Genomic DNA, 25,077 nt, shown 5'->3' with positions numbered 1-25,077 from the left:
ATCTTGAAATAGGAAGCTTGATTAAGTCTGAGCTGGTGGAACAAATTCTATATGCACATGTCGACATTTTCGTCCATTCAGGAAGTTGAGAGAGGACGCCCAGAACGAGGTTTGTCATCAATCAACATTTCACCTTTTTTTGAAAGTGTACCACTCATACCCCATAGTGCTGTCCCTTGTAAGCTGTGTTCGACATCACAACAGTTTCTGCAGTAATTTTCCCCGAGCAAAACAACATTTCACAGCCACACACTGTTCTCTGAACTCAACAGGAAAGAAAAAAATAAAAGAAATTCAAGGTTTGAGAGAATCTGTTTTCGTGGAAAAAAAATTTCACTGTGCTCAGAGAGACCCTTCCCAGGTGATGCCACTGGGTGCACTAACTCAGAGTGTGTTGCTCTGTGCTCCCCTAGTGCGGTAAGTGCCCACTACGCAGAAAAGCTCCACCCAGCAGAGCCTTTTCCAGTTGTTTGTTTGTTTGCTTGTTTGTTTTTGTGGGGGTGGGTGGTAACCCCCTCACAGGTTTCCAAGGCTGTCGATCTTGACGGGCAGAGTCTCCTCTTTCTCCCATCGAGCAGATGGTGGGTTTGAAGCTTCAACCTTGCAGTTTGCAGCCCGTCTTACCTGAGAGCACCGGGGATCCTAAACAGGTACTGGCGAGTGCTGCAAATAGGAAGCTGCTCAGATGCCAACTGAGAGGTTGGAGGTTCTAGTCCACCCAGCGGCGTCTCAGAGGAGAGATCTGGGGATGGACTTGCAAAAAGCCAGCCACTGAAAACTCTAAGGTGCATATACATATGCTGTCACAATGAGTCAAGCAACTGGTGCTGGTCAGTCAGCAGAGCACCTAGGGGTGCCTCACTGTCCAGCCATCGTGGGGTCTCGGGGGTCTCGGTGCAGTGCGGCGGCCTCAGAGGGTTTTTCCGAAAGCCGAGCACCCGGGCAGGTACCTGCTGCTGCTCGCAGGCTTGCTGGTGCCTGCAAGACAAGTGAGAGCTCAGAGCATGTGGCTGGGGTGGCCTCTCCTACTTGCCTCCTGACAGGGAGGGAGTTGGGTGGTGGGCGAGGATCTCAGAGTTTCACAGGTTTGGGGATCAAAGACCCTGGACTCTCACTCCCCTTGTCTTCCAATGTCCTGCTTCGTGCCCCTTCCGGCTGGTGGGAGACCCCACCCAGACCAGACCATCTCGTGGCAGGAGCGCCGTCTTTGGAAGGCGCTGCGGCCAGGACAGGTGCACAGACGTACCTACTCGGAGCCCCCCAGCCACACCCCTGCCACATCCCAGCGGTGGTCGTCGACCCCCACCCCCACCCCCAGCGGTCCTGAAGACTAGACCCCCTCCCGCCCGAGTGTTGGAAGGGCCAAGTGTCCTTGGAAGACCCAAGTGCGCGGCTCTGGTGGGGCTGAGGACGGTGGGTTTCCCAAGGGTGCCGCCAGCCTCTGCCCCAGCCGCGGGAAGTCGGGGCCAGAAGGGTTGTGGGAGGTGCAGCAGGCGGAGGGCGCAGGTGAGGCTGGGGCAGGGATCCCCAGCGCCGCCCTCCCGTCTGTCGGTGGGTCCCGGCGCAGGGGAGGAGGGCCCCTGGGAGTGGCCGGGAGCCGTGGGGGGACAGGGCGGGGCCGGGCGGGGCGACACCCACTCCACAGCCGAGCCCGGTGGCCGGCGACCGGGCGGCCGGGCTTCATGAGGTTCCCGCGGGCCGCTGGTCTCCGGCGGCTGCTGCTGGCCGCCGTCGGCGCGGGGACCCTGTGGGCGCTGCTCTCCTGGGCGCCGGGGTCGCCCCTCGCAGACAGGTAGGGCGGCGGCTTGGGGCGCACAGGGGGTCGCCGGCAGTTTCCGAGGCGCCCTGCGCGCCAACGTCTGGGGGAGACCCTCCGCGGGGGCTCGGGCGTAACCCTGTGTGCCCACCCCCGCGGCCCATCCCGCGCTGTGCCTTCTCCTGCCCAGGGAAGAAACTTTCTATTGTCCCAGTTTGGCTGGGTCGCAGGAGCCAGCAGAGCGTGTGTGTACCTGTGAACCTGTGTTGCTTAGGTCGCATCGCCAGCGTCTCCTCTAGGTCCCGGGCCAAGTTTTAACTTGGGAGGGGCCCCCAGCGGATGTGCCCTCCCGCGCTGGCCCTGGTGTCTGCCCGCATAGGCTGTTAGTGTTGCCCTGGGAGACCGGAGCTGACCACGGACTCTGTTCAATCCCCCCCCCCCCCGCCCCCCCACCTCTTCCTGGGCTCCCCTGCCTCCTGCTTGTTCCCGGCATCCGCTTTCATCAGAGTCCCACCAGAACACACCTGGAAGCCTGACTTTGGCAGGTGACCCGCCCACTGCCTGAAGAAGCTTCTGGGGGGCATAACTCCTTCTGGTGGCTGAGTGGTTGTCTGTGGGCTACTTACCTGCAAGGTCCGCAGTTCAACACCACAAGCTGTTCCTTGGAGAAAGACAGACTTTCTGCCCCAGAGAGGGACAGTCTCCGAAACCACACAGGCCGCTCTTGCTGTCCTATAGGCAGGCTCCCGTGCTTGGCGATGACTCCACATCAGCAAGTTTGGTTTGTTGAGTTTTCTGGCCGTAGGAGAAGTCTCTTCTGCCCTCGGGCTTCTCCCCTGGATGCCTCACCATGGGGAAACAAGCAACGGCCTCCTTTCAAAGTGGAGGGCCTCTTCAGTTCTGGCTTGTGCACTGAGTGCCTTAACCCCTGGTGAAGACTCAGCCTGGGTGGAGGCGGTGGGGACTTAGGGGGACAAGGGAATGGCAGACCAGGCTGTGTGGCCACCCAAAGACTGGAGAACACTTGCCGGGCTGCAGTATAGGGTGCCCCGGGGTGGTGGGAAAAGGGTCCACATAGTCCCAGAGCCCAAGGTCAGGGCTCTTGGTTGTAACTTCTAGTGGTGGGAATCCAGTCTGGGAATTCACTCTCGGATGAGTGCTTCCAAGGGGAGGACTGACTTTCAGACTTGGAAAATTAAGGAGATGGGGGAAAAGAAAGCTGAAACTGACAGAGGCCCACTACAGGTAGCATAAAAGAAAGGACGCTTTAAGACCAAAGAAACGACTAAGCATAGGGCCTACGTCTTGGAGCCCTGGTGGTGTCCTGGATGACGCGTTGGGCTGCTAACCGGAAGGTCACCAGTTGGAACCTACCGGCTGCTCTGTGGGAGGAAGATGAGGCTCTCTGCTCCTGGGAAAGTACCGGCTCAGAAACCCAGAGACGGTTAGTTCTATGTGGCCCCAGAATCAACTTGATGGTAGTGGGTTTATGACCTAAGCTCAGTGGGTTTAGTTTTAGGCAAAGTGTGCTACATGCTTTCTCCTGGGAGGGGCCCAGGAGGCTGCATCCCTCACCAGTCTCTTCCAGGCTCCCAGGAAGTTCTGGGGTTTCCCAGGGAGGAGCTGGCGGAGACCCTGAGTGCAGGCAGCTCTGGAGAGGAGAGGGCTCCCCAAGATCCAGACAGCACAACCTCCTGGACCCTAAGCCCACCCATCCCTTTGAAACTCTACCCCTCCCAGTTTAGTGGCTCTGGTGACCTGATGAGGAGCCACCCCAAGCAGGTGGCAGGTGCCTAGCAATCACACGCAGTCTTGGGGAGCAGCCCTGGGCATCTGGGATTTTCAAAAGCTGCAGTCCTTCCCATGGCAGCTGGCCCCAGCGTCCCATGCCACAACCCCTGCCCTGGAGTCTGATATGACTGGGAGTGACCCCTGGGACACAGCCAAGCTTTCCCCATGGGTCTCCTAGACTGTCAGTCTCCAGACTCTCCCCTTGGGAAGGCTGCTGGGTTTGAACCTCTGACCCTTCAGGGGGCAGCCAGTCAAGTGCCTTAACCCCTGTGCTACCAGGGCTCCCAGACTCCTCTGCACAGGTACCTGCTGTGCTCATGGAGAGGAACTCAGGGTGATGTGGGAATTGGGGCTGGGGTGCTGGGGAGGGGTCAGCAGCTCTTGAGGGCTTGTCAGTAACGTGCAAGGCCACAGGCCCCCCTGACCCTCAGGCTGCCTCCAAATCTAGAAAAAAGTAACCCCCCAAAAAACTCTTTGTTTCCCTTGAAACTGACATTCCAAAAATCTTCCTTGTGGGTGCTGCGGGGAGAGGCAGGTCTGGGAGAAGCCAGTGTGGTCCTTCTGAACAGCCAGGGTTCCTGATACAGGGCCACCTGGCACCTAGAAGGGGTACAGAGAGAGGGGAAGTAACAGTGGCCTAATTAGCTTCTTCTTGTGCTTCCCCTCCCTTCCCCCGCCCCGGTAGCCACAGCTGCCACTGCGAGGACACACACACACACACACACACCCCTCCCCACCACCCACTGTGGTCACCTCTGGTACAGACGGGGAGACTGAGGTTTCAGAGGCTGAAGGAAACTGCCTGAGACCCTACAGCTAGGACGTGGTAGTGTCAGGATATCAACTCCCACCCTGCTCCTGCTCCTCCCCACCCAGCCAAAGGAGCCACCCATCCCAAGGCTAAGGGGGCCCAGACACCGCTAAAGGGTTGGAACTGGGGGCAGGACTTAATGAAGGGAGAGGACTCTTTGGGCTTAAAGACAGGCGCAGCAAGCCCAGAAGTGGAGGATCCAGAGGACAGACACCTTAGGGTCCTGATAGGTGGGTTTGCCAGCCCCTCAAGCAAGGGGGCTCAGTCCAAGAGACCCCCGGGCAGGACCCAGCCGGAACCCAGCTCTCCTTCTGTCTTCCCCACAGGAACTATGCATCATGTCGAACAGTTGTTGGACTCAACACCTCTAATCCCAAGACAAGACAGGTACAGTGGTTACGCCTCCTCCGCCGTCACGAGCATCCTCAACTTGGAGGGGAGGGGGGGAAGGAGAAAGGAGACGAGCCAGTGAGAACCTTCTTGTGAGATTGTGGGGGACACAGACTCACCGTGACCTCGATTCCCCACATGTGCCATGGCCTGGCCCCTCCACGGCTGGTGTTCGAACTGGGCTTCTGATTTCAGCCAACCCTTCGTTCAACACCTGCCACCACTCACAGGCCGCCAGTCCGGGCTTTTTCAGGATGAAGCCCTTTGTGTCGGGTTTGTGTGCGTCTTAGCCATTTGGTAACTGCTCCTGGGAGGTGCTGGTCTCTCTGCCTTCGTGGATCTGTGGAAGTTTTGGGTTTTTTTTTTAAATTCTGTGGAAGTTTTTAAGTGCTCACTCCCTCACCACCCTGTGGTTTCAACTGTCCAGTTTTGCCAGCTTCCCAGGTCACCACGCTTGGTAAAGGGACGGCGAAAATAGAAAGACCTTCAGCAAGATGGGCTGGCAGCAGCTGCCACAGGGGACTCACGACAGCAAGGGTTCTATCGATGCATGTTATGCGTGTCTATAAAATGGTGCATGTTGTCCAGTGCCCGCAAGTCGGTTCTGACGCACGATGTACATCTTGTAACACTGACTGGTCTGCGCCGCCTCACAGTTGCTCTCACGTGGGAGCCTAGTGTTGCAGCCACGGCATCCGTCCATCTTGCCACCTCCCCTGTTTTACCAAGCGTGACGCCCTTCTCTGGGGCGTGATCTCTCCTGATGACGTGTCCACAGGACGTGAGACCGAGTCTCGCCATCTTTGCTTCGCAGGAACATTCCGGGTGTACTTCAGCCCAGATCGAAGTGTTTGTTCTTGTGGTACTTTCAGTGTTCCCTCCAGCACCGTAATAACAGTTTCTGTGTGTGTTCTGGGTCGACGTGTGTGTGTGTAGCTTTATGTGTGTGTGCTGTCGACTGAACTGCAGTGACCACCTTCAAAGTCCCGGGTGACAGTCGCCCTACACAGGCCAAGGCTGGGCGGGATTCCAAAACGGGAGGATCACTGGACCTCTCTGAACCTCGAAGGCTCTGGTATCAGAGTCAACTAAGACACCGACACTGAAGGGCAGGAAGGTCACACCCCTTCCCTGGGGAAGAGCCCACATCTCCCCCAAGTGTGAGGTGAAGGAGTGTGAAAGACCAGCACCAACAGGCCACGGGACATGTGGCATTAGGAGGGTAAATCTAGAAGGTTCCTACACACACACACACACACACACACACACACACACCTCCCACTAGCCCAGTGAGCTGCAAGCCAGCCCTCCTTGCAGAACCTGGTGGTTCACGCCTCTAGTGGGGAGCACATCTCTTCTCTCCTTCCCAGCATCCCTGGGGGGCCCGTGGACCTCCAGGCAGCCCCCTGCCCTGGCCTGGTCCCCTACCTCCTTGGGCTCAGCTTCTGACCCTTCCACCCACAGAGCCAACTATGCCGCTGCCCGCTTCACCTCGCCATCAAGCGGCACGCCCGCTTCCGGAAGCAGTTTAATTTCTCCATGCCAGTGCTGCTGTCGGGGCGCCCCTTCACCCCAGAGCTCTGGCACAGCCTGAGCCGGTACAAGGCCCCCTATGGCTGGCAGGGGCTCCCCTCTCAAGGTAAAGAGCACCCCCATCTGCCCCCTCAGCTGACTGAGGGCTTCTGCTTCCTCCAAGCCCGTCCCTGCCCTCCCCTCACTAGGCTCCACGCCCGGCCCTGCAGGCCCTGATTTGCCCCGGGGAATGAGAACAACCCCATGGGCTGCCCTCGCCATCTTGGGGCCTCTCTGGCATCTGTGGCAGACTGTGGGGGGCCTCAAACCAACAGCCTAGCTCACAGGGCTGCTGTGGAGACCACCCTACTTCCCAGCCCAGAGCCCCCTCCATGCTACCACCTTCCCCAAATGGCCCTCTCTGGGGACACACTCTCCTGATGTTCGGTTCTTGAGGAAATTCAGGGCCTTGCCAAATGCCCTCCCCTCCTTCCTCTTTTCAGTTCTAACCCTCTCACCCCCCCCACCCCACCCCCGTGTGTTCTCAGGACTCAGGTGAGGGGGTCCCAGATGGTCCTCCTGACACCCCCTCCTCTGGGCCCTGCCTTATGCTCCACCCACAGCCATTGCCTCCACCTTGACCCTTCTGAACCACTCGGAGAGCGGAGAGCTGTTCGCAGCCGCCCGAGAGCCACTTCCAGGCTGCGTCCGTTGTGCCGTGGTGGGCAACGGGGGCATTCTGAAAGGTTCCCACCAGGGGCTGAGCATCGATGCCCACGACTACGTGTTCAGGTATGAGGGGCCGGGGAGGGCACAGCCTGCTTGAGGAACCAACTGGGGAAGATGGGTGGGCAGGCAGATGGAGGCAAAGACCAAAGCTGGGCAGCAGAGGCAGAGTGGGTGCCACAGGCCGGTGGGACCCAGAGGAAGTAGTAGCCAGGGCCAGCTGTACCCACTGGAGCGTGGGCAGTTCCCTGAGGATTTCTGGTGGCTGCTTGAGCTGCCTACCACGGGGCTGACAGTTCAAGCCCACTACTCGCCTCCAGGAGAAAAGATGAGACTGTTGACTCCAGAAACCCACGGGGACAGGAGCCCACTGTCCTCTAGGGCCACAGTGAGTCAGAAAGGACAGGGGGTGGCAGTGAGTTTGGGGACAGTCCCGAAAGTTGGAAGGAGGCAGCCTTGAGAGCATTCCTCACTGGGGCCTTGGGGAGCCGTGGGGCTGGAAGAACAAACAGACCGTGTAACCAGAGACGGGCGGGCCTCGCTTCCGACCAGGGTCAATGGTGCTGTGATCGATGGCTTTGAGGATGACGTGGGCACGAAGACTTCCTTCTACGGTTTCACGGTGAACACCATGAAGAACTCCCTCATTGCCTACAGGAACCTGGGCTTCGCCTCCGTGCCACAGAGGCAGGTGGGTCTTCTGGTGGGCGGCTGTGGATGGACAGCACCTTCGTGCCTGCAGCCCTTGCCATGGGGTGGACCCTGGGCTGCGATGGAGAAGTTGCTCCCAGGGCCTGGCCACCTGTGACGGAGCCACTGAGGAGAGGAGGGCCTGGCCGGGGACTCCCACTGTTTCAGGGGCGACAGGGTATAACTGTCAACCCCCTTTAACTGGAGGGGCTGTCAGTGTCCAGCTCTGCTCGGCAAGGAAGGCGTCCAGGGGGGGATACAAACCCAGCCTGGCCAGCCCAGAACTCCCACTCGCAGGGGGAGAGCCACCCATCCGAGGAGAGAAGGCTTTTCCACTGAGCGTCCACTCTTCCCGCAAGCATTCTAGGTCCCTTCCCCCACACCCATGGAAGGCCATCCCAGCCGCCCGGAGTCAGGCATGCGGGGCTGCAGGTGGCAGCTGACTTCCCCCAGAGCCAGTGACCCAAGAGAGAGACCAGACGCTACCACACTTTTAGGACGTGGCCTCTGGACCTCTGAGGGTTCAAGAAGGTGCCCCTCTGGAAGAGGGGGTGATCAGGCGGGGTGGGGGGCTCATCACAGCCCTGTGCAGAGAATTTTATTGTTGAAGGAGCTGAGGTTCAAAGACGTGGAGGAGCACAGCTTGGAGGGAGGGAGCCCGAATCTGAGCTTCGGCAGGCTGGCCCCCAGCTGCACCCTGGGTCACCTTAGGGAGGATGAGGTAGAGCCAAGCTTCAGGGCCTTGATGGCATTGGACCGGTCCTGACTGAATGTCCTTCGAGAAACTCCTCCTGGTCAGCCGTGCCCAGACCCAGCTGTCTGCTCCACCACCCCCTCGCTGTAGAAGCCCTCTTGGCTCATGCCAGCACAGAACGGGGTAGCTTTCTTTCCAGTGGGCCCACAGCACGTGGCTGAGCTAACTAGTACTTCGAGGCTCCGAACAACAAACTCTTCCTCACAGGTGCCAGGGGCAGGAAGGTGGGAGCAGCTTCGGAAAGTGGCTTGGGCTCTTGGCGTGGGGAGGGGGGGGGTCACCTGAAGGCTGGGGTCAAGATAACATCCTCCCAGGCACCACCTTGCGGGCCTCTCCAGAGGACACGTGTCCCCGCCACGGGGCAGTGAGCGAGCAAGGGAACCGAGAGAGAGAAGGAAGAAGAGGTGCTTCTGAGTCCATGACCCCATCCCCGGAGTCCCACACATCCCGCCCACCTCTTTGCTCTTAGAGACAAGGCACCACGTCCAGTGCACACACAAGGGGGGGGCCATGCGGCGTCCACCCCTCGCAGGGAAGAGGATCGAGGGGTTGTGAACAATTTTTAAAGCCACCACAGTACTTCAAGGTGGGAAACACCCGAGGCAACGTCTCTAGCCAGGCGCCAGGGAGCAGAACCGGGAGGGGCGGTTGTGGATGCCAGCGCTCCAGGCGGTCTTATCTCCATGCCCCCCTTGCCCTTCCAGGGCCTGCGCTACATCTTCATCCCCTCAGACCTCCGAGACTATGTGATGCTGAGGGCAGCCGTTCTGGGTGTACCTGTGCCCGAGGGCGCCGACAAAGGGGACAGGTGAGTGTCGAGTGGGGTTGGGACTGAACAAGGTATCTGTTGGGGCCCCCACCTGCTCCCGGGAGCCCGTGAGGGATGGAGGGCAGGGGTGAAGGGCAGCGGGAAGGCCGGCCTCGGGGGGAGCAGGGCTTCTCAGGAAGGATGGAGAAGTCCCCGAAAAGCATTTGGCAGCCCTTTCCCACCCGGGGATGGTCCAGAGGAGCCCTGATGACACAGTGGGCTAAGCATTGGGCTGCTTCACCCCAAGGCCGGTGGAGCAAACCCACCACCCACTCCACAGGAGATGGGCAAGGCTGTACGCTCCTGCAAAGATGTACCCCCTCAGAGACCCCAAGGGGCAGTTCTATGTTGTCCTCTAGAGGGTTGCTCTGTCTGACCAGAGTTGACGGCACTGGGGTTGGGTTTGGTGGCACCGGTAAGTGCTTAGCTGCTGCCAGGTGGGTGGAGGGGGACAGTCAGTGTTTTGAACCCACGCCTTGGGAAGCCAAGAGAGTCACTGTGAGCCATAGCAGACTGGACCGCGGGGGCTTGGGGGGCTTAGGACGACCCGGGAACTCATGGCTGGAGGGGCAGCTGCTGCCGCGTGTGAAAGCCTGGCCCCCCTGCTCTGCCAGGCCCACCAGTAGCCAGCCGTGGGCGCAGTGAGAAGACTTGTGTGGGTGCCTCTGGGCCTGGCCAGCTGCTTCCCAGGTCTGAGCCAGTGAAAGGGGAGAGGAGACAGCAGCCTTCCTGGTGCCCTGGGAACAAAAGACCAGTTGTCTTCTCCCACCTTCCTGACCCAGCTTCTCAGAAACTGCCCTGCCCTGTGGTGGGGAGCCCATTTCCACCCTGGTCAAGTCCGGAACCTCTGCGGCCAAGCTGATCCACCCTCCGAGGTTCATAGCTCAGTGTTCTTGCCCCCACCCCCACCTCCCGGCTAAAGACCACCTGCGGAGGGCCCCGCCCAGCCTGGCGCTTACCCAACAATCGCTCCCTGTGACAGGGGGCCTTTGTGACCCGGGAGCCGGCAGGGCTCTTAGGGGAGCTCCCTCTGAAGCCATCAGGTCGACCCAAAGCCTCCCTAACACCAATGAGCTCCCCCTCCCAAACCCCTGGCCCATCCCCCACCCAATCCCCCTCCCAGTCCAGGTCCAACAGCGTGGTCAACCCGCCTGCCCAGCAGCCATCCAGCTCCGGAGGCCTCGCCCAGTCCCCGTCCCCATCCCCGTCCCCCACCCGGGGTGGCTCCTCCTCCCGCCCCCCCTCTCACCCTCCCACCCCTTCAGCCTCCCAGCCCAACTCCCGGGCTCCCTCCCTTGCCCCCAGCCCCCACGTCCAGCATGTGCCCAGAGGCTCCTCCTCCCAAGGCCCCACCCCACCCCCCTCCAAATCCCCTTCCCAGTCGGGGTTAAAGCCCATCTCTCGGAACCCCTCCCTTGTGCCCAACGTCCCCTTCCTTCCCATGCTGTCTCCAAGCCCTGCCAACTCGGCCTCCTACATCGGGCCCATGAGGCGCATCCCCTCCTACATCGCCCCCTACATACCCCGCTACATGAAAGAGGGCCCCTTCTTCCATCCCCCCACATCACCACTCCCCCAAAACAGCTGCTTCCCCTGCAACTTCCCCTGCCCACCCCCGCCGCCTCCCCCTCCCCCTAACTCTTTCTACTTTCCCTTGCTCCCCCCTCCCCCCCATGTCCCCCGGGTCAGCTGCTCCTACCCCACTCCACCCGCCCTGTTCACGCCCCCCTCCTCCCTGTCCTACACGCTGCCGGTGGATGTTCTGGTGAGCCAGAAACCTCATGTGGTCCCCACCATGCTGCCACCCACCTTCTACACCCCCTTCTCCCGATTCTACACCCACCCTCGACCGCGCCGGGTCAGCCGCCGCCCCGGGCAGTCTCTACTGTCCTCCTACGACATAGGCTCTTCCCGCACCGTCCACTTCTTTCGTGGGTCCTAGGCCTCAGATCTATTTTGGACCTGAAGCTTCTGCCGGCAATTTCAAGCTGCTACACCCCGAATTCATCCGCTACCTGATGGAGAGGTACTGTGGGTATTGAGTATTGGGGTGGAGGGGGACCCACTGCCCCTGCTCACCCCTGACCCCACCAGCCCAGTCCTATGACCAGTAACAGGAATCCTATCAGATGTCTTGCTGGGTTAGGCGCTGCCTGATGGAGCTGGTGGCGCCGTGGTTAAGCACTGGGCTGTGAACAGTTGGGATCCCCCAGACATTCCCCGGGAGCACAGGGCACCTCGGAGCCCTCTTGCTGGCAGGGAATTGTGTGGTTTCTTTTCTTGGCATATAATTCACATATCACACCATTCAGGAGTCCCATCGCATCAAGAAGAGCCAGATAAGGCTCCCCACCATCGTTTTAGAATAGTTTTTTCTGATTGGGATGGAGCTAGGGTTCCCTGGTGGTAACTTTGGACAGCTAATCACAAGGTCTGTGGTTCAGATCCACCAGCTGCTGCTTAGGAGAAAGATGAGGCAGTTCGCTCCCATAATGAGTTGTAACCCGGGTGTGGTCCCAAAGAACAGGCACCGACAGGGTGGAGGTGGGTTTGGGCAGGGGTGGTGGAGCCCTTCGGGAATGGACGGGAAACTGACCTGGGGTTAATTGACAAAGACCCAGAGGGGAGAGTCACCGAAAGGCTGCGGGCAGCCCCGGGACATGGCAGGCAGAGCCAGCCCCAGTGGCCAATGGATAAGCATTCAGCTGACCCCAGGGTGGGGTTTGATGCCACCAGCCCCTCCTTGGGAGAGATGGGGATCTGCACCTGTAGCGATGAGGGCCCAGAAAGCCCCTTGGGTGTAGTTCTACTTTGTCACATGGGGTTTCTGAGTCAAAAATCAACTGGGTGCCCAATTTGGGGAAAGAAATAAAAAAAGAGGCCCAAACACAACCAGCCCCCGGGGACCCTCAGGGAAGAGCCAGGGCTTCCCCCTCAGCTGGGTCTCCCTCCCCGACCTGAAGCCAGATAGCTGCTGTAAGCCAGTGGCTGGGGGGGGGGTAGGGGGTAGGGGCAGAGATCTCGCCCCCCAGGGCCATGTAGGCGTGGCTGGAGACACCCTGGGAGATCCCCCAGGGCTGACACAAGAGCCCTGGAGGCAGAGGGGAAACAGCAGGGCTGCTAACTGCAAGGGCAGCCCTTTACTCACCATCATTCCATTCGTTGGGGGAGAGATGAGGCTTTCTGCCGCCCCCACTCCCCCTCCCCCGCATTAAGACTACAGCCCCAGAAACCCAAGGAGGGCAGACCTACTGTGTGCTGTAGAGTCTCCAGGGCACTGAGCAATGGAGGTGGAGACTGGCACAAAGGGTTTGCAGCACAACCTGAAACGTGGGCTGCAGAAGAAAGGCCTGGCGCTCTGCTTCCATAAGGATGACGGGCAAGGAGCCGAGCAGCTCCACTGCATCCATCCCACGTGGGGTCTCACGCAGCAACAGCAGTGGAGGTGTCTGCACCACCTTTGATTGTCCTGAGTGTGCGTGTGTGTGTGTGTGTGTGTGTGTGTGTGTGTGTGGTGTGGCGGGGATGCTACAGTCCACAGACCAGCCCACCAGAGAACCATCGCACCCCAGACCGCCGCGGTGTCCCTGCCGGGAACCCTTGCTGCAGCCCCAGAGGCTGACACCACTAGGCAGAGCAGGAGGAGATCCCGGGGAGGCCCCACGCCCCACTTTACATCGGAGGGCACAGGTTCCGGTCAGAGGTCAGGCCCACCACTCTGAGGCCTCACTTAGGACTGGGTGTCCCTCCACACCAGGGACTCCAGACACAGTGTTCAGGGGCCAGCCCCTCTCCCATGACTTTCTGCCTCCTGACCAAGGCCTGGGCAGGACACAGCTGTATTCGGACACCCAGGGCATTATGACCACTCTGTGGTTATGGGGTCTGCCGGGGGTTTGGGGGTCAGGCTGCCTGGAGGAGTAGGAGAGCAAGAACCAGGGGGCAGCCCCCCTCCAGGACACCCCTTCTATCTTTCTCACTCTGCTCTCTTACCAAGGTGTTTGGTTCCTCCAGCCAAAGTTCTGTTCACCTGGGCTGGATGCCCAAATGAGGGAAGCTGTGGGGAGGGCGGGCCATGCGGGCAGCTGTCTGGCCCCTGGGGCTGAGGACAGGGTGGCGACCCACCAAGTGGGTGTGTGGGGTCTGTGTCTTCCTGGCGTTTTAACCCCGCTCTGTGCTTCCAGGTTTTTGAAATCGAAACTTATTAACACAAACTTTGGAGACATGTACATGCCTAGTACTGGGGCCTTGATGCTGCTCACAGCTTTGCACACCTGTGACCAGGTAAGACCACCTCACTCTTTGCTCAGGTGCCGAGCTGGACCCTGACTTACCTCTCACATGAGGCTGGTGAGCCTAGTCCTGGGCCTTTAGGCTGCTCTCCTCTGGGGAGCAGGAGGTGATGTCATGGTTGGTGTCCAGAGTCTCCTGAGTCATGGTTCCCATCAAACTGCGCCTCGGAAAGCCAGCTCTTGGGGACAGGGCCGAGTGGGGTTGCCTGGGATGGGACCTTTTCAGAACTGGGGCTGGGTGGCAGGATGAGCCTTGGAGGTTGCTGAGTAGGCAGGCAGGTGGCGCAGAGGTTCGCAGAGGCAGTGACGTGCAGCGGGCTGCCATCACCCTTCCTGAGTGAGACAGGAGGTCTGGGCCTTTGCCTTCATGGTGATGACTGGGGACACGTGGGGACCTGGACCTGGGCCCCATTTGGATGGGGGTAGGGGGTATGCACACCTCGCGGAGGTAAGGCTGCCGGAGGAGGCTGTGGGAGCTCGCTGGCAGTGCCAGCAGGTAGGAAGAAGGCTGCCTCCTGTCTAGTTGCACCTTTGTCCAGGGGCACCCAGGAAAGGCAGAGGTCTGGGCCTGAGCATACAGACCAACCCGAGGACTGTCCCCCACAGGTCAGTGCCTATGGATTCATCACAGGGCGTTACCAGCACTTCTCTGAGCACTATTTCGACCGAGAAAAGAGGCCACTGATGTTCTACATAAACCACGACCTGCTTCTAGAAGCTGCCCTGTGGAAGGACCTGCACAAGGCCGGCATCATCTGGCTGTACCAACGCTGAGCTCCCTCCCCCTCCCCCCCCCCCACTTTCCCCTCAGAGCTGTGGCCCTCAGGCCTTTCTCCCATCTCTTGAACCAGCAGTGTCCCCACCACCACCCCCAAGCAGGGACCACAGGAAGATGGAGGGGGAGGGGAGGTGCACAGCCGTCACATCTGGGATTTTGATCTCATCCTCAGTCTGTCCAAGAGATCCACCCCTAAATCAGAGATGGACACTCCAGCCTCAGCCAAGAAAAGCAACACCCGGCAGCGAGGAGCGCTGCCTCAGAGCTGAGCTGCTGAAGCCAGCAGTTGGGACTGAGCTCCAGAGGGACGGAGGCGGTGCCACTCAGGGCCAGGTACCCATCAGCCCGACCAAGTTCAGGTCAAAGACCAAGGACCCATCAGCAGGACCAAGGACCAAGTATCCCTCAGCAGGGCCAAGGACCAAGGAAATCAGCAGGAACAAAGACCAAAGACCAAGTACCCATCAGCCTGACCGAGGACCAAGGACCCATCAGCAGGACCAAGGACCCAGGAGCAGTACAGAAAAACACACCGCTCAGCCTGATTCTCATTAGCTACATCCACATCAATGTTTTCAACCTGACCACAAACCTCCCCCCCACCAGGGGATTCTTCAGTAACTCAAGGACAAGTTCACCGGGAACCTTTGAGCCCGGTCTACTCCCCCCAGGGAGGAAGCACCCTTCCTCCCGCAAGTGAGGATGGGAGACACAACGTTTGGCAGAGTGCAATGAGACTAGACTTGCCCAAAGGACACACCCCTTTTGTCTTCATGGGGAGGGGCTCCAGCGGGACCACTCTGGAGTTGAAATGCCAGATTGCTCTGGGCACCTCCAGATGTCCCACACCCGGACACCTGCCTGTGCCCCCGGATAAACCACTAAGGGCCATCCTACCTTTGTGACCCACAGATGACCTTATGGGCACTTGGCCTTAAATTATAGCATCAATAAAGCTGAAGTCACTAGTACTGGTTTTCAGGCTGATTTCATCAGTTACTCAGTGCTCGGCGCTGGAGCACAGGGTCTGGGACCTGGTGACTGTGAGGGCTGTCCTGCAGAGGGTCTCTGCCAGACTGGCAGGATCCGGCCTTGAATGCGTCTAGCACTCAGGGTATGTATTGGGGTCACCAACCTGCTCCTCCACCAGTGCCCATAACATTCCCATGGACAGAATACTTGCTTTAGAAAAAGCAGAATGTGCAAAATGTCCTTTTTAGGAAGGCAGCTGCACTGTCCAAATTTGGGGCCCACAGCCCCTTTATATTCATTCCCCCCCCTGCCCCCTTCACTGGACTTGAACCTTGTTTGTGGGCCCCGCCCCATCAGGATTTAGGAATCCTTTGAGGCCCTAAAGGAGCCCTGGTGACGCTTTGGGCTGCAGCCCGCCCCCAAGGTCAAAACCACTAGCCACTCCTCAGGAGACAGGGCCTTCTGCTCCCACAAGGTTAAGGATTGAAGATGGGGTACAGTTCTAGCTAGGCTGTCCTTCAGGGTCACTGAGTGGGGAACTCCCTGAGAGTGGAGGCATTGGGGGCTCCGTGGTAATCCTTGCCTTCCACATAGGGAGACCCCATATCAACATTCACACCTTGCTGCACTGTGTATGCTAAGGAGAACTTCGCCCCGGATCACAAGGCCAGTGTTGACCTGTAGTCCACTTTGGGCCAACTGGTTGGCAAGATAGAAAAGGTCAGATAGCTTCCTGTACAGAAGGCATTGCACTTAGCAATTGGAGGGTACAAGAACCCCCAATCTCAATATAACTCAAAGACACCTAAAGTCTTCAATGGGCATGACACAGAAGAATCCAGACGAGGTGGCCACTAGCCCGAAGCCAAAGGGGCTTTGAAGGACCAACAGGCACAGGCCTATGACTGGGACAAGTACGTCAGAAAGGCCCAGAGCCAAATCAGGATGAGGCTGACGGGGTATTCGATTCAACCTCCTTCCCTGCCCCAGTACTAGTGACTTCCAGCAAGGAAACACCCAGGTCACTACTCCCCATGAGACAGTCCCCTCCTGGGGCTGGTTGGGGGTGGTAATCTACTTTGTAAAGCATTCGGCCCTGAGGGCAAGATGACCTACACCCCTGGTCAAGGATCTGAAGGATCTATTTGGGGACCTGTGAATGGACTTGGGGTGCTCACAATTTCGTTCTAGCACAGCGAGGCTGTGTCCTCCATCCCTCGGAAAACCACAGCACAGGTGAGTAAAATTCTTTTATTCATGCTTCAAAATGTAAACCAAGAGTCCATGACAACTTCACATCCAGGAAATGGTGCTCTAGGCCAGGGGTCCTCAAACTTGTTACACAGGGGCCAGTTCACTGTCCCTCAGACCCGCTGGAGGGCCAGGCTATAGTTTTAAAAAAAAAAACTATGAACAGATTCCTATGCACATGGCACGTATCTAATTTTTGAGTAAAAATACAAATGGGGCAAAAACACCCGGCGGGCTGGATAGATGTCCTCGGTGGGCCAGTTTGAGGACACCTGCTCGAGGCTGAGCTCCAGCCCTCCCAGCAGAGGTGTCCATGGTCATGAGGGCTCTCCCAGGAGGGCAGAGGGTCTGGAGGAGGGTGCCAGTCACCACCTGTGGAACTGAAGAAGAGTTAGATTAATGGGCAGTGGATTCAGGTTCAAGACAAAAAGGGGAAGGGCTCACCCCAGAGACGGGATTGTCTAGCAGGGCCCTGTCACGGGAGGATGGAGAGCTGCTGCTCAGCAGGCTGAGACTGGCCTGCAGCAACGCCCAGGCGCAAAGCCTGCAAGTCTGACCTAAAGGCTACCAGAGCTCACGCAGCTGCCAAGTGACTGAGGTGCCCTCTTCACTTCGTGCTACTGGCAGCTGGGCCAGCTTTCCTGTCCACATGCCTCCCTTGAAGCCCTGAGCAAAGACCATGGCCTTCACCTTGGCGCAGGGGAGGGGAACACCCAGCCTCGGCTGTGTTAAGACTGGAGAAATCACCAAGGTCAGCTAACATCACACGCACACCAGAGAAGCTGGTCCAGCTAGCACATCAGGGGTGAGCGAACCAGCCAAATGCAGCAGACTTTTTAAACTGTAAGCCTTCTGCAAGGAAAAGGTGCCCCTGCCGGCCTTAGGTACCCAATCCCACCGCCTGCCAACACGTTTCAGCAGGAAAAGTGGCCACCACCTGTCCCTGCCCCAGGCCTGGCATGCCAATGGAACAGAGAGGGCCCTCTACCACTTGGCTGCCCTCTGGCTCACATGCCAGCAAGCCCGGCCATGCTGCCCATGCCCGGGTGCCTTCTCCTGAAGGCAGGCAGGGTATCCCCTTTCTTACATTCCTATCTCAGCTTCTAAGACCTGTTACCCAGCACCTTAAAGCAGAGGTTCTGATGCCAGCGGCTTTGGGAATGATGTGGGTAACGAATGTACAAATGTGCTTTATACAATTGATGTTACGTATGGATTGTGGTAAGATCTGTCTGAGCCCCCAATAAAATGATTAAAACACATCCTGCATATCAGTTATTTACATGATTCATGACAGTAGCAAAATTCCAGTGAGGAAGTAACAATGAAAATAATTTTATGGTTGGGGGGGTCACCGCAACATGAGCAACTTTATGAAAGGGTGGCGGCCTTAAGTCTCCTGGCCACCAGCACCACCCCAAGTGCAGGGCAGGGAGAGCAGGCCACCCTCTGCTTACCTCAGAGCAGCACCCGGCTTGGCGCTAGGTCTCAGGCAACAGCAGGTCCGGTGCCTCAGACTGCACCTGGGAGCGGGAGACAGACCCATCTACTCACGGGGTGCTGGGCTCTTGGCAAGACCGTACCTGCCTGCCCCCACACCGCCTGTGAGGCTGAGTGTCAGACCATGAGTTCCACAGAGGCCTTGCTTGGCCTTCAGACAGGGATAACTTTGCATCATCATCCACTCAGCGCGCACCGACACTGCGCTGGCTTTTCCTCCCTCAGGAGAGCCCACCTGGTCTCCTTGTTCAGACCCCACGGCCCAAGGGCAGCATCGGATTTCCCCCTGAAGTCCTACACCCAGAGTCTCTGTAGAGTAGTGGTTACATGCTGGCTTGGCTGCTGACCCCTGGGCAGGAAAGGTTTTCTACTCCACAGGGGCAGTTCCACCCTGTCCTAGAGGGACATTCTGAGTCAGACACCGTGTTCCAGATCCAACACCGCCACTGCCCACTCCCACTTGCAGAGGGGCCACCGACTACCAACTCCTGGAAGCCATGTGGCGGCACACCCTCACACCTAACGTGGCCCACTTGCTGAGGACCACATAGTCATTACTGCCAAGGAGCAGATGCCGAGGTCATGTCCTCATGACGTGAGCAGAGCAAGCAAGAGGCCTTCAGATTATGAAGCCCGAAATTACAGCTCTGCTGTGGCAGCTTCTTAAAATCAGCCCCACCATCTTGCCTGCGAGTGAAAAGCACACCTGGCGGCCTCACTGCTCCCCACTAAGAGCCTCGTGGGGAGGCTGGGGGCAGGGGAATCTGCGCATCAGCCAGGCCTGAAGGTACCCTGGGGGCATGACAGGTTACGCATTGGGGTGTGCACTCCAGAATCAGCAGGTCTAACCCACTAGTCTACTCCCAAGTTAGTCTCGGACACCCACAAGGAGAGTGGCAGTTCTACAGTCCTGTAAAGTCGCCGAGCAGAATGGATTTGATGGCAGCGAGTTGAGGGAGTGAACTCAACCCATTAGTCCTGTTTTCCCACCTGAGAACAAGGGTCCAGGGCAGTTACCTGTAACAACAGCTGAGACAAGGATAGCCCAGGTCTCTGGAGCTGGTGAGACATGGCTTCTGAACCTCGAAAGTGCTGCTTTGTAAGGAGGGGAGGGGGGAAGCTGCGCGCAGGGCGACTGGCTACGTCCGTCCTGTGAGCTGCTTGGCAGCATCTACTGGGTGTTAACAGCAAACCCTTTCCAAAGGTGACCACCAACACCGTCTCTAGGTCACGGCAATGTCCCAGAACAACTCACCATCCTATTTCCTAGTAGAATCAACAATCTACCGTAGCGCGACAAGCCGAGACACGCTGTGAGTGTGCCAGAGAACGCAGCCTTGACACACAGCCTAGAGCCAGACGAGACAAAGCTGGGTACACCCTCACACCTAACTTGGAGCAAGTGGACGTTATAACCCCTTTCTTCAGGAGCCCCTTGGATGTCCCTGACTCCTAACCTTTAGGTAGCACCCCAGTGCTTAACCATCTGTACCACTGGGAGGGGGAGCCACCAAAGGGATCCTAACCCATGCGGCCCCATAAAGAGCTCCCCACCTTACCGTGAACAGGCATGGTATCACAGAACACCGTTTACTCCGGCGACTCAATATGGCTTCCACGTGACTTCTGGAAAGCCCACAAGGGCCCCTTGAGCCTACAGGAGACAAGGATGATGCGGGTCACTTGACAAGAACTCCTGGGCGCTGCGTGCCCCAAGACTGTGGTTCTTGCAGTCGAGCCTCAGCAAGTCACACTCTTCACCAGTCTCAGACAGGGATAACTCAAAATCATCCTCAGCTCAACCAAGGACCCAGCATCTCCAAGTCCCAGAAAGGACACCATCTGCCCAAGTCCTGCCATCTCCAGCGGCCCTCGCTGCCATCTGTCCGATGCGGTGCCCCTGGCGATGCTCTGGGCCACACCAACCTTTCTGCTCCCGGGCAGGGGAGCGAGCCATCCTTTGCAGCGCCTCCAAAGGAGCCCAGGGCCACAGCCGGTTCTGTCACCGCAGAGGTGGCATGCCAAGGCCTGGCGTTCATGTGAAAGCACACCGGGGAGTCCTGGGGAGGTTGGGGGTTCCACTCATGGTTTAGATGGCCTCCAGTTACACTGGGACGGACCCTTCCCCTTTTGACTCTTGAAGGGCTTGATCGTTTTTAAATACCCCACCCTGGATTCCCGCGCGCACATACTCCTGGGAGTGAACTTACTTCAGCATTGCATCTGAGGTGGCGGTCTTGACCCCGTGTCTGCTTCCTCATTCCTGAAGGCCGCCTAGGTCAGGTGGCGCCCACCCTCACGCTTATATCCAAGGCCCATCCACTGCGGCTCTGCAACGCCCCCATCTGTGCCGACGCCAGCATACAGCTGTGGAGGAGAGAGGAAAATAAGCACTGTCCGATTGGCACGGATGCTCAGGGGAAGTTTGCTATCCCGTTTGCAGCACGCACCACGAGCGCAGGGCCCGCGCCTGTCCCCGAGGCCGCCTGCTGCACACCGGAGAGCCACACTTGCAGGCCGCCCGCGGGTGGGCAGCGGGGCGCTGCGGGCTCAGCCCCGGGAGGCACACGGGGTGGTGGCGCGTGTGGCGGGCCGGCCCCAGAGGGGCTTCGGCGCCAAAGCGCGGCCTGGGATCGACCGCCCTTCCACGGAACGGGAGGCCCGGCCGCGTGGGCAGCACGTTCTCTGGTCCCCGGCTCCCTCGCGGGGGGGTCCTGGCTCATCGCCATGTCAGGGGAGACCCCGCGCCCCGTCTCCTCCGCCTCACCTTCCTCCACCTCCAGGCCTGAGCCGGCCCGCCGCGCCCCGCGCCGGAGTGGGCAGCCATGAGCCGCAGCCACGAGGCCAGCCGCGGAAAGAGCGCGGAGCCGCGCGTGCGCAGAGGTCACTCCGGCCGTCACGTGGCTGCTCTCGCGATATGGGAAGGGGCTGATGGGAAATGGAGTTCAAGAGCGCCCGCCTGCCGTTGGGGTCCGCCGCGTCCTTACGGGGCTGTGGCACTGCTTTCCTGATCGCCACCTCCGCCCCCAGGCCCAGCTCCGCCGGACGCAGAGAGCGGGGCCGGGAACCGTTAGGTTGCTTCAGCCAGAAAGGCATTTACCTGCTGATTGCCCCTGTTGGGCGGGGGAGGGACCTGGCCGAATTTCGATTTTTTATTGGGGACTGGGCGGGGTCGGTTGCTCTGCAGCAGCCGTGGTTAGGTGGACCGGTAAAGGGAAGGGTGGGGGTCCTGGACGCCCGTGGAAAGGGGCGAGCCTGGGGTGCGGCCCGCGGCTGACGGCAACGGCCCCTGGAAGCGCGCTGGCTCCAGGGGCTTCTCAGCGAGACCCTGATGCAGGGGGTCTAAGCCTGGGACCCCAGGAGCCAGTGGCCCTGTGCATCTCCAGTTCAGAAGCGGAGACAGGGGACCCGCAAATGAAATGAAGAAAATGACTGGGCATGCTGTAGGACCTCTGCGACTTGGGGAGTTCGGGCCCAGGCCTCCACTCTGCCTTCCTGCTTGTATTGAAGGGACCCACCAAGCAGCAAACCCAGGGCCAGAAACTGACCCGTGTTTGGAAGTTCGTTCAAATCTGCAAGTCGAAGAGGCCTTTTCTGCATCACTCGCACATCCTGCTGCTCACCAATGCCCTCTGGGCCAGTCCGTCCGCCCGCCTCCAGTTAGTTCTGAGTCCTAGCGGCCCCCTGCTCAACCTACTGAAACACCCCTCTGCCCTGCGCCAGCCTCAGCATGGTTAGGTTTGAGCCCCCCAATTGCAGCAGTCACTGAGTCTGGATTCTGTTATTCTCTGTATGCAATAGGGGAGCCTAGCAGGGCTCAGCTGGCACAGTAATTCTAACCCACCCTGGGGGAAAGACGAGGCAGTCTGCTGCTGCTGCTGCTGCTATAAAGTCTTGAAACTATGGGGACAGTTCTTCTGTGACCTACAGCTGTATGTGTGTGTGTGTGTGTGTTGTGTGGCCCCATGGTTAAGTGCTTGGCTGCAAACCAAAAGGTTGTGGGTTCAAGCCCCATCTAGTGCTCAGTGGGAGAAAAGACGTCCACCTGCACCCCTGAAAACCCTCTGGGGCCATGCAACTCTGTCCATGGGGCTCTCTGTGCGTTGTGCTCCACTCCGCCGCAGTGGGTTTATGAAGGGACTACCGCCTGCTGAAAGGGCACCCCCACCTCTGTTGGAAGAAGTAAGGCCAGCGTGCTTCTTAGAGGTGAGCATGGCCAGATTCCATTTCACTGACACTGGACAGGTTGCCAGGAGACATCATGCAGGTCCTCAACAAGACGGATGGACACAGTGGCTGCATCCATGGGCTCAGGCACAGGAACAATGGTGAGGATGGTGCAGGACTGGACAGTGTTTGGTTCTGTTGTGCACTAAGTGGGTTGCTATGGGTCGGAGCCAACTTAGTGCCACCCAACAACAATGTTGCATGAGGTTGTTTTCCCGATCCCATATATATTTATGTTCACCTCTCTTACTTGATTGAAAGCCTTCTGATAGCGAGAGAAATCACACCACATTTTCTTTTTAAATGTCCTCGGGGGCTGCACAGTTCGATGTCCTACCACCATGAAAACAAACAAACCCACTGCTATCCAGTTGATTCTAACTCATAGGTTTGCTATTGGACAGGTAGAATTGCTCTACAGGGTTTCCAACCGGCAAATCTCTACAGGGACAAACAGCCTCATCTGTCTCCCAAGGAGTGGCTGGTGGGTTTGAACCACCAACCTGTGATTAGCAGCCCAATAGCTAACCCACAGCACCCTGTGCATAGTAAGTGCTCAGCAAATGACCATTAACTTGCCAAGGGGTCTCTTAACTTTGTGTGAAACTGGCCCCTAGCTTTCACAGACCCCAGGAAAACCAATGCATCTTCTTCCTGCCAAATGCGTTTCCCTTCGTTTGAGAAGGAACTAGTGTGGAATGGACCAAAAGTCATTTGTGAAATGGGCGGGCACGTGTCACTGTCATTCAATTGATCCCAACCCCTGGGGAGCCTGGAGGACAGAGTCGAGCCACCCCTGTAGATTTCCGAGGCTGTAAACCGTGAGGAGAGTAGAAAGCCTCATCCTTCACCAAAAGTTGCTGGTTTCCTGCCGCTGATCTTATAGTTAGCTGTCCACCAGGGCTCCTGCTCTGAACCCCACCATCACAGAAAATAGAGCATTTGAAATATCGAAGTGAGTTTCTTAACTTGGACCTATTTGCTTTATGAACAACAATGAAAACAAAATGCAAAGGAGGATCAATATCTTCCAAAGTGGCTGCTGCTTACCTTGGGGGCACTTGAACGCGTGACTTCACGAGGAAGTTCATCTGTGTGCCGGGCACTGTTCCTCCATCAACAAACAAACCTAGGGTTTGTGCCGCCACTGCTGGGCAGCTTTAGGGAGGCACGTCCCTCCCCAGACCCGAGGGGTAGATCGTGGTTCATCTGCACCAAACATGAATCAGTTATTGCCTTTACCAGAGTTGATGATGCCATCATGACCCGGGAAATCCCAGCGCTGGTCTGCTAGAGAGCTTTGGGGATGGCTTCTTGCTTTTAAAAGAGGAGTCTCTCTTCCTTCTTTGGGGCGTTGTGAAGATGTGATGCTGGAGGCCACTGCAGCCAGCTTGCACTATGAGGCTCGTTTTGAAGCAAAAGCTGAAGGCCTGTGGCTGGCATGTGGCAAGCAGCAGCACAGGAAGTCCTTGCAAATGCTGCGGGACGGTGAATTAGCCAATCATCCTGCCTTCCCATCTCTCATTTTGAGTTGTTCTGTCTTTTTTTTTTTTTTAATGTTTCAGCTTTCTGAATGGGGTGCTGCTCGAATGAGCGGTGGCACCTTAGTTTCTGCCAACTACAGAAAGGGAAACCCAAGTCCCTGATAAAAGGAGAGCAGATTGAGGTGGTCAAGGACTCTGTTTCACTTGGGCCCATAACCAACAGTCATAGAAGCAGCCGTCAAGACATCTCACCTCGGCACTGGGCCGATCCGTGCAAGACCTCTTCAAAGCATTCAAAAGCTAAGATGTCACTTGAGAAGTAAGATGTGCCTGTACCATCCTATGGTAGTTACATCATCTGGTGTCAATTTGAGAGGATTAAGAGTGAAGGGGTGGAGTCTAGCCTGTCAATCAGGTCATAGCCAATGAGGCCTCTGTGGGCATAGCCTTCTCCTGAGGATTCTGGAAACTCCTGTATTTCTCCCTAGAGGTAGGAGACACTCTTTCACTCTGCTCACTCCCTGCAGCTGACAAGATACATGGAACTATGCTAGTGTTCTGAGCTGGAGAAGCCAAGTGGAGACCCCTGCCAGCGCTGAGATACTCACACCACCACTGGATCCACAAGACTGTCCATCCACTCACCTGTGATCTTCCTGTATTTGGCACCATTGCATGTGTTTCGTGAGCCTGAGGAGGAATTTATAGATTGGTATCAGACATATGGACTAATATCAGACTCATGGACTTGATCTGGACTGGGCTGGGATGTGTTCTCAATATTCAGTTGCTCTTGTATATAAAGCTCTTTCTTATACACATGTGAGTGTTTCTATGAGTTTGTTTCTCTGGTCTACCCAGACTAACACTCAAGCTGTGCTATTTTCCGTCTCCTCATAGATGTGTGAACCCTGGACAGTCAATAAGTGTGGGAAACAGAAGGATTTCTCCTAAGCTGTCTCACCCAAATATATGCCAAACTTAGCTGTTTGCAAATGACTGTACACTTGGAGATCATTAGGAGTAGATCAGGGGTCATTCTCCCTAAAAGCTATCAGCCATCTAGAGAAAGCAGACACCACTGTTTATCCCACTACAAATAGGGCCCACTCCCTTCTGATAAGGATAGTTGTTGTCTGTTTCCTTGAAGGAGACACCAGAGAGGTCAATCTCAATCCCGCCCAAGGATGCCTAAGGCTAGGTTGCCATCATGAATCTAGGATCCGCCCATCTTGTCACATGTGTACCCCTAGACCTTCCCATTCCTATGGGCACACCCCTAGCTCATCCCCTTCCTGTCACGCTTATGCCTCTCATACATCCCCTTCCCACGAT

The 25,077-nt window shown here is 57.7% G+C and overlaps 2 protein-coding genes, 1 long non-coding RNA gene and 1 other non-coding gene across 4 annotated transcripts; 2 read left to right on the top strand and 2 right to left on the bottom strand.

Annotated features, from left to right (window-relative positions):
* The first annotated feature begins 1,682 nt into the window (after positions 1-1,682).
* Positions 1,683-14,304, top strand: ST6GALNAC2 (ST6 N-acetylgalactosaminide alpha-2,6-sialyltransferase 2). The gene is made up of 9 exons (XM_075559699.1): positions 1,683-1,792; positions 4,685-4,745; positions 6,213-6,387; positions 6,884-7,052; positions 7,539-7,677; positions 9,135-9,238; positions 11,181-11,264; positions 13,423-13,522; positions 14,137-14,304. The coding sequence occupies exons 1-9, from the start codon at positions 1,683-1,685 to the stop codon at positions 14,302-14,304; spliced, it is 1,110 nt and encodes a 369-aa protein (XP_075415814.1).
* LOC142458426 (testis-specific serine/proline-rich protein) lies at positions 10,308-11,180 on the top strand. The gene has a single exon (XM_075559462.1). The coding sequence runs from the start codon at positions 10,308-10,310 to the stop codon at positions 11,178-11,180; it is 873 nt and encodes a 290-aa protein (XP_075415577.1).
* A 2,222-nt stretch (positions 14,305-16,526) lies between the features above and the next one.
* On the bottom strand, positions 16,527-20,882 carry LOC142460068 (uncharacterized). Its single transcript, XR_012786498.1, has 5 exons — positions 20,799-20,882; positions 20,242-20,398; positions 19,591-19,685; positions 17,989-18,054; positions 16,527-16,911 (listed from the first exon to the last, which is right to left on the bottom strand). It is a non-coding gene; the product is annotated as an uncharacterized LOC142460068 (long non-coding RNA).
* LOC142460501 (small nucleolar RNA R38) lies at positions 18,142-18,220 on the bottom strand. The gene has a single exon (XR_012786693.1). It is a non-coding gene; the product is annotated as a small nucleolar RNA R38 (small nucleolar RNA).
* Positions 20,883-25,077: the final 4,195 nt, after the last annotated feature.

The sequence above is a fragment of the Tenrec ecaudatus genome, chromosome 10 (assembly GCF_050624435.1).
Source record: "Tenrec ecaudatus isolate mTenEca1 chromosome 10, mTenEca1.hap1, whole genome shotgun sequence".
In the NCBI taxonomy this organism is placed as follows: Eukaryota; Metazoa; Chordata; class Mammalia; order Afrosoricida; family Tenrecidae; genus Tenrec; species Tenrec ecaudatus.
Note: the sequence above shows the minus strand (reverse complement) of the source record. Positions and strands in the feature narration are given on the sequence as shown.

What these genes read in the sequence shown, in the direction of transcription:
- ST6GALNAC2 (XM_075559699.1), top strand. Translation starts at nt 1,683, where the DNA reads ATGAGGTTCCCGCGGGCCGCTGGTCTCCGGCGGCTGCTGCTGGCCGCC. An exon ending in GCCCACGACTACGTGTTCAG is followed by an intron (nt 7,053 to 7,538) that starts GTATGAGGGGCC and finishes GCTTCCGACCAG; the next exon opens with GGTCAATGGTGCTGTGATCG. An exon ending in CTTTGCACACCTGTGACCAG is followed by an intron (nt 13,523 to 14,136) that starts GTAAGACCACCT and finishes TGTCCCCCACAG; the next exon opens with GTCAGTGCCTATGGATTCAT.
- LOC142458426 (XM_075559462.1), top strand. Translation starts at nt 10,308, where the DNA reads ATGAGCTCCCCCTCCCAAACCCCTGGCCCATCCCCCACCCAATCCCCC.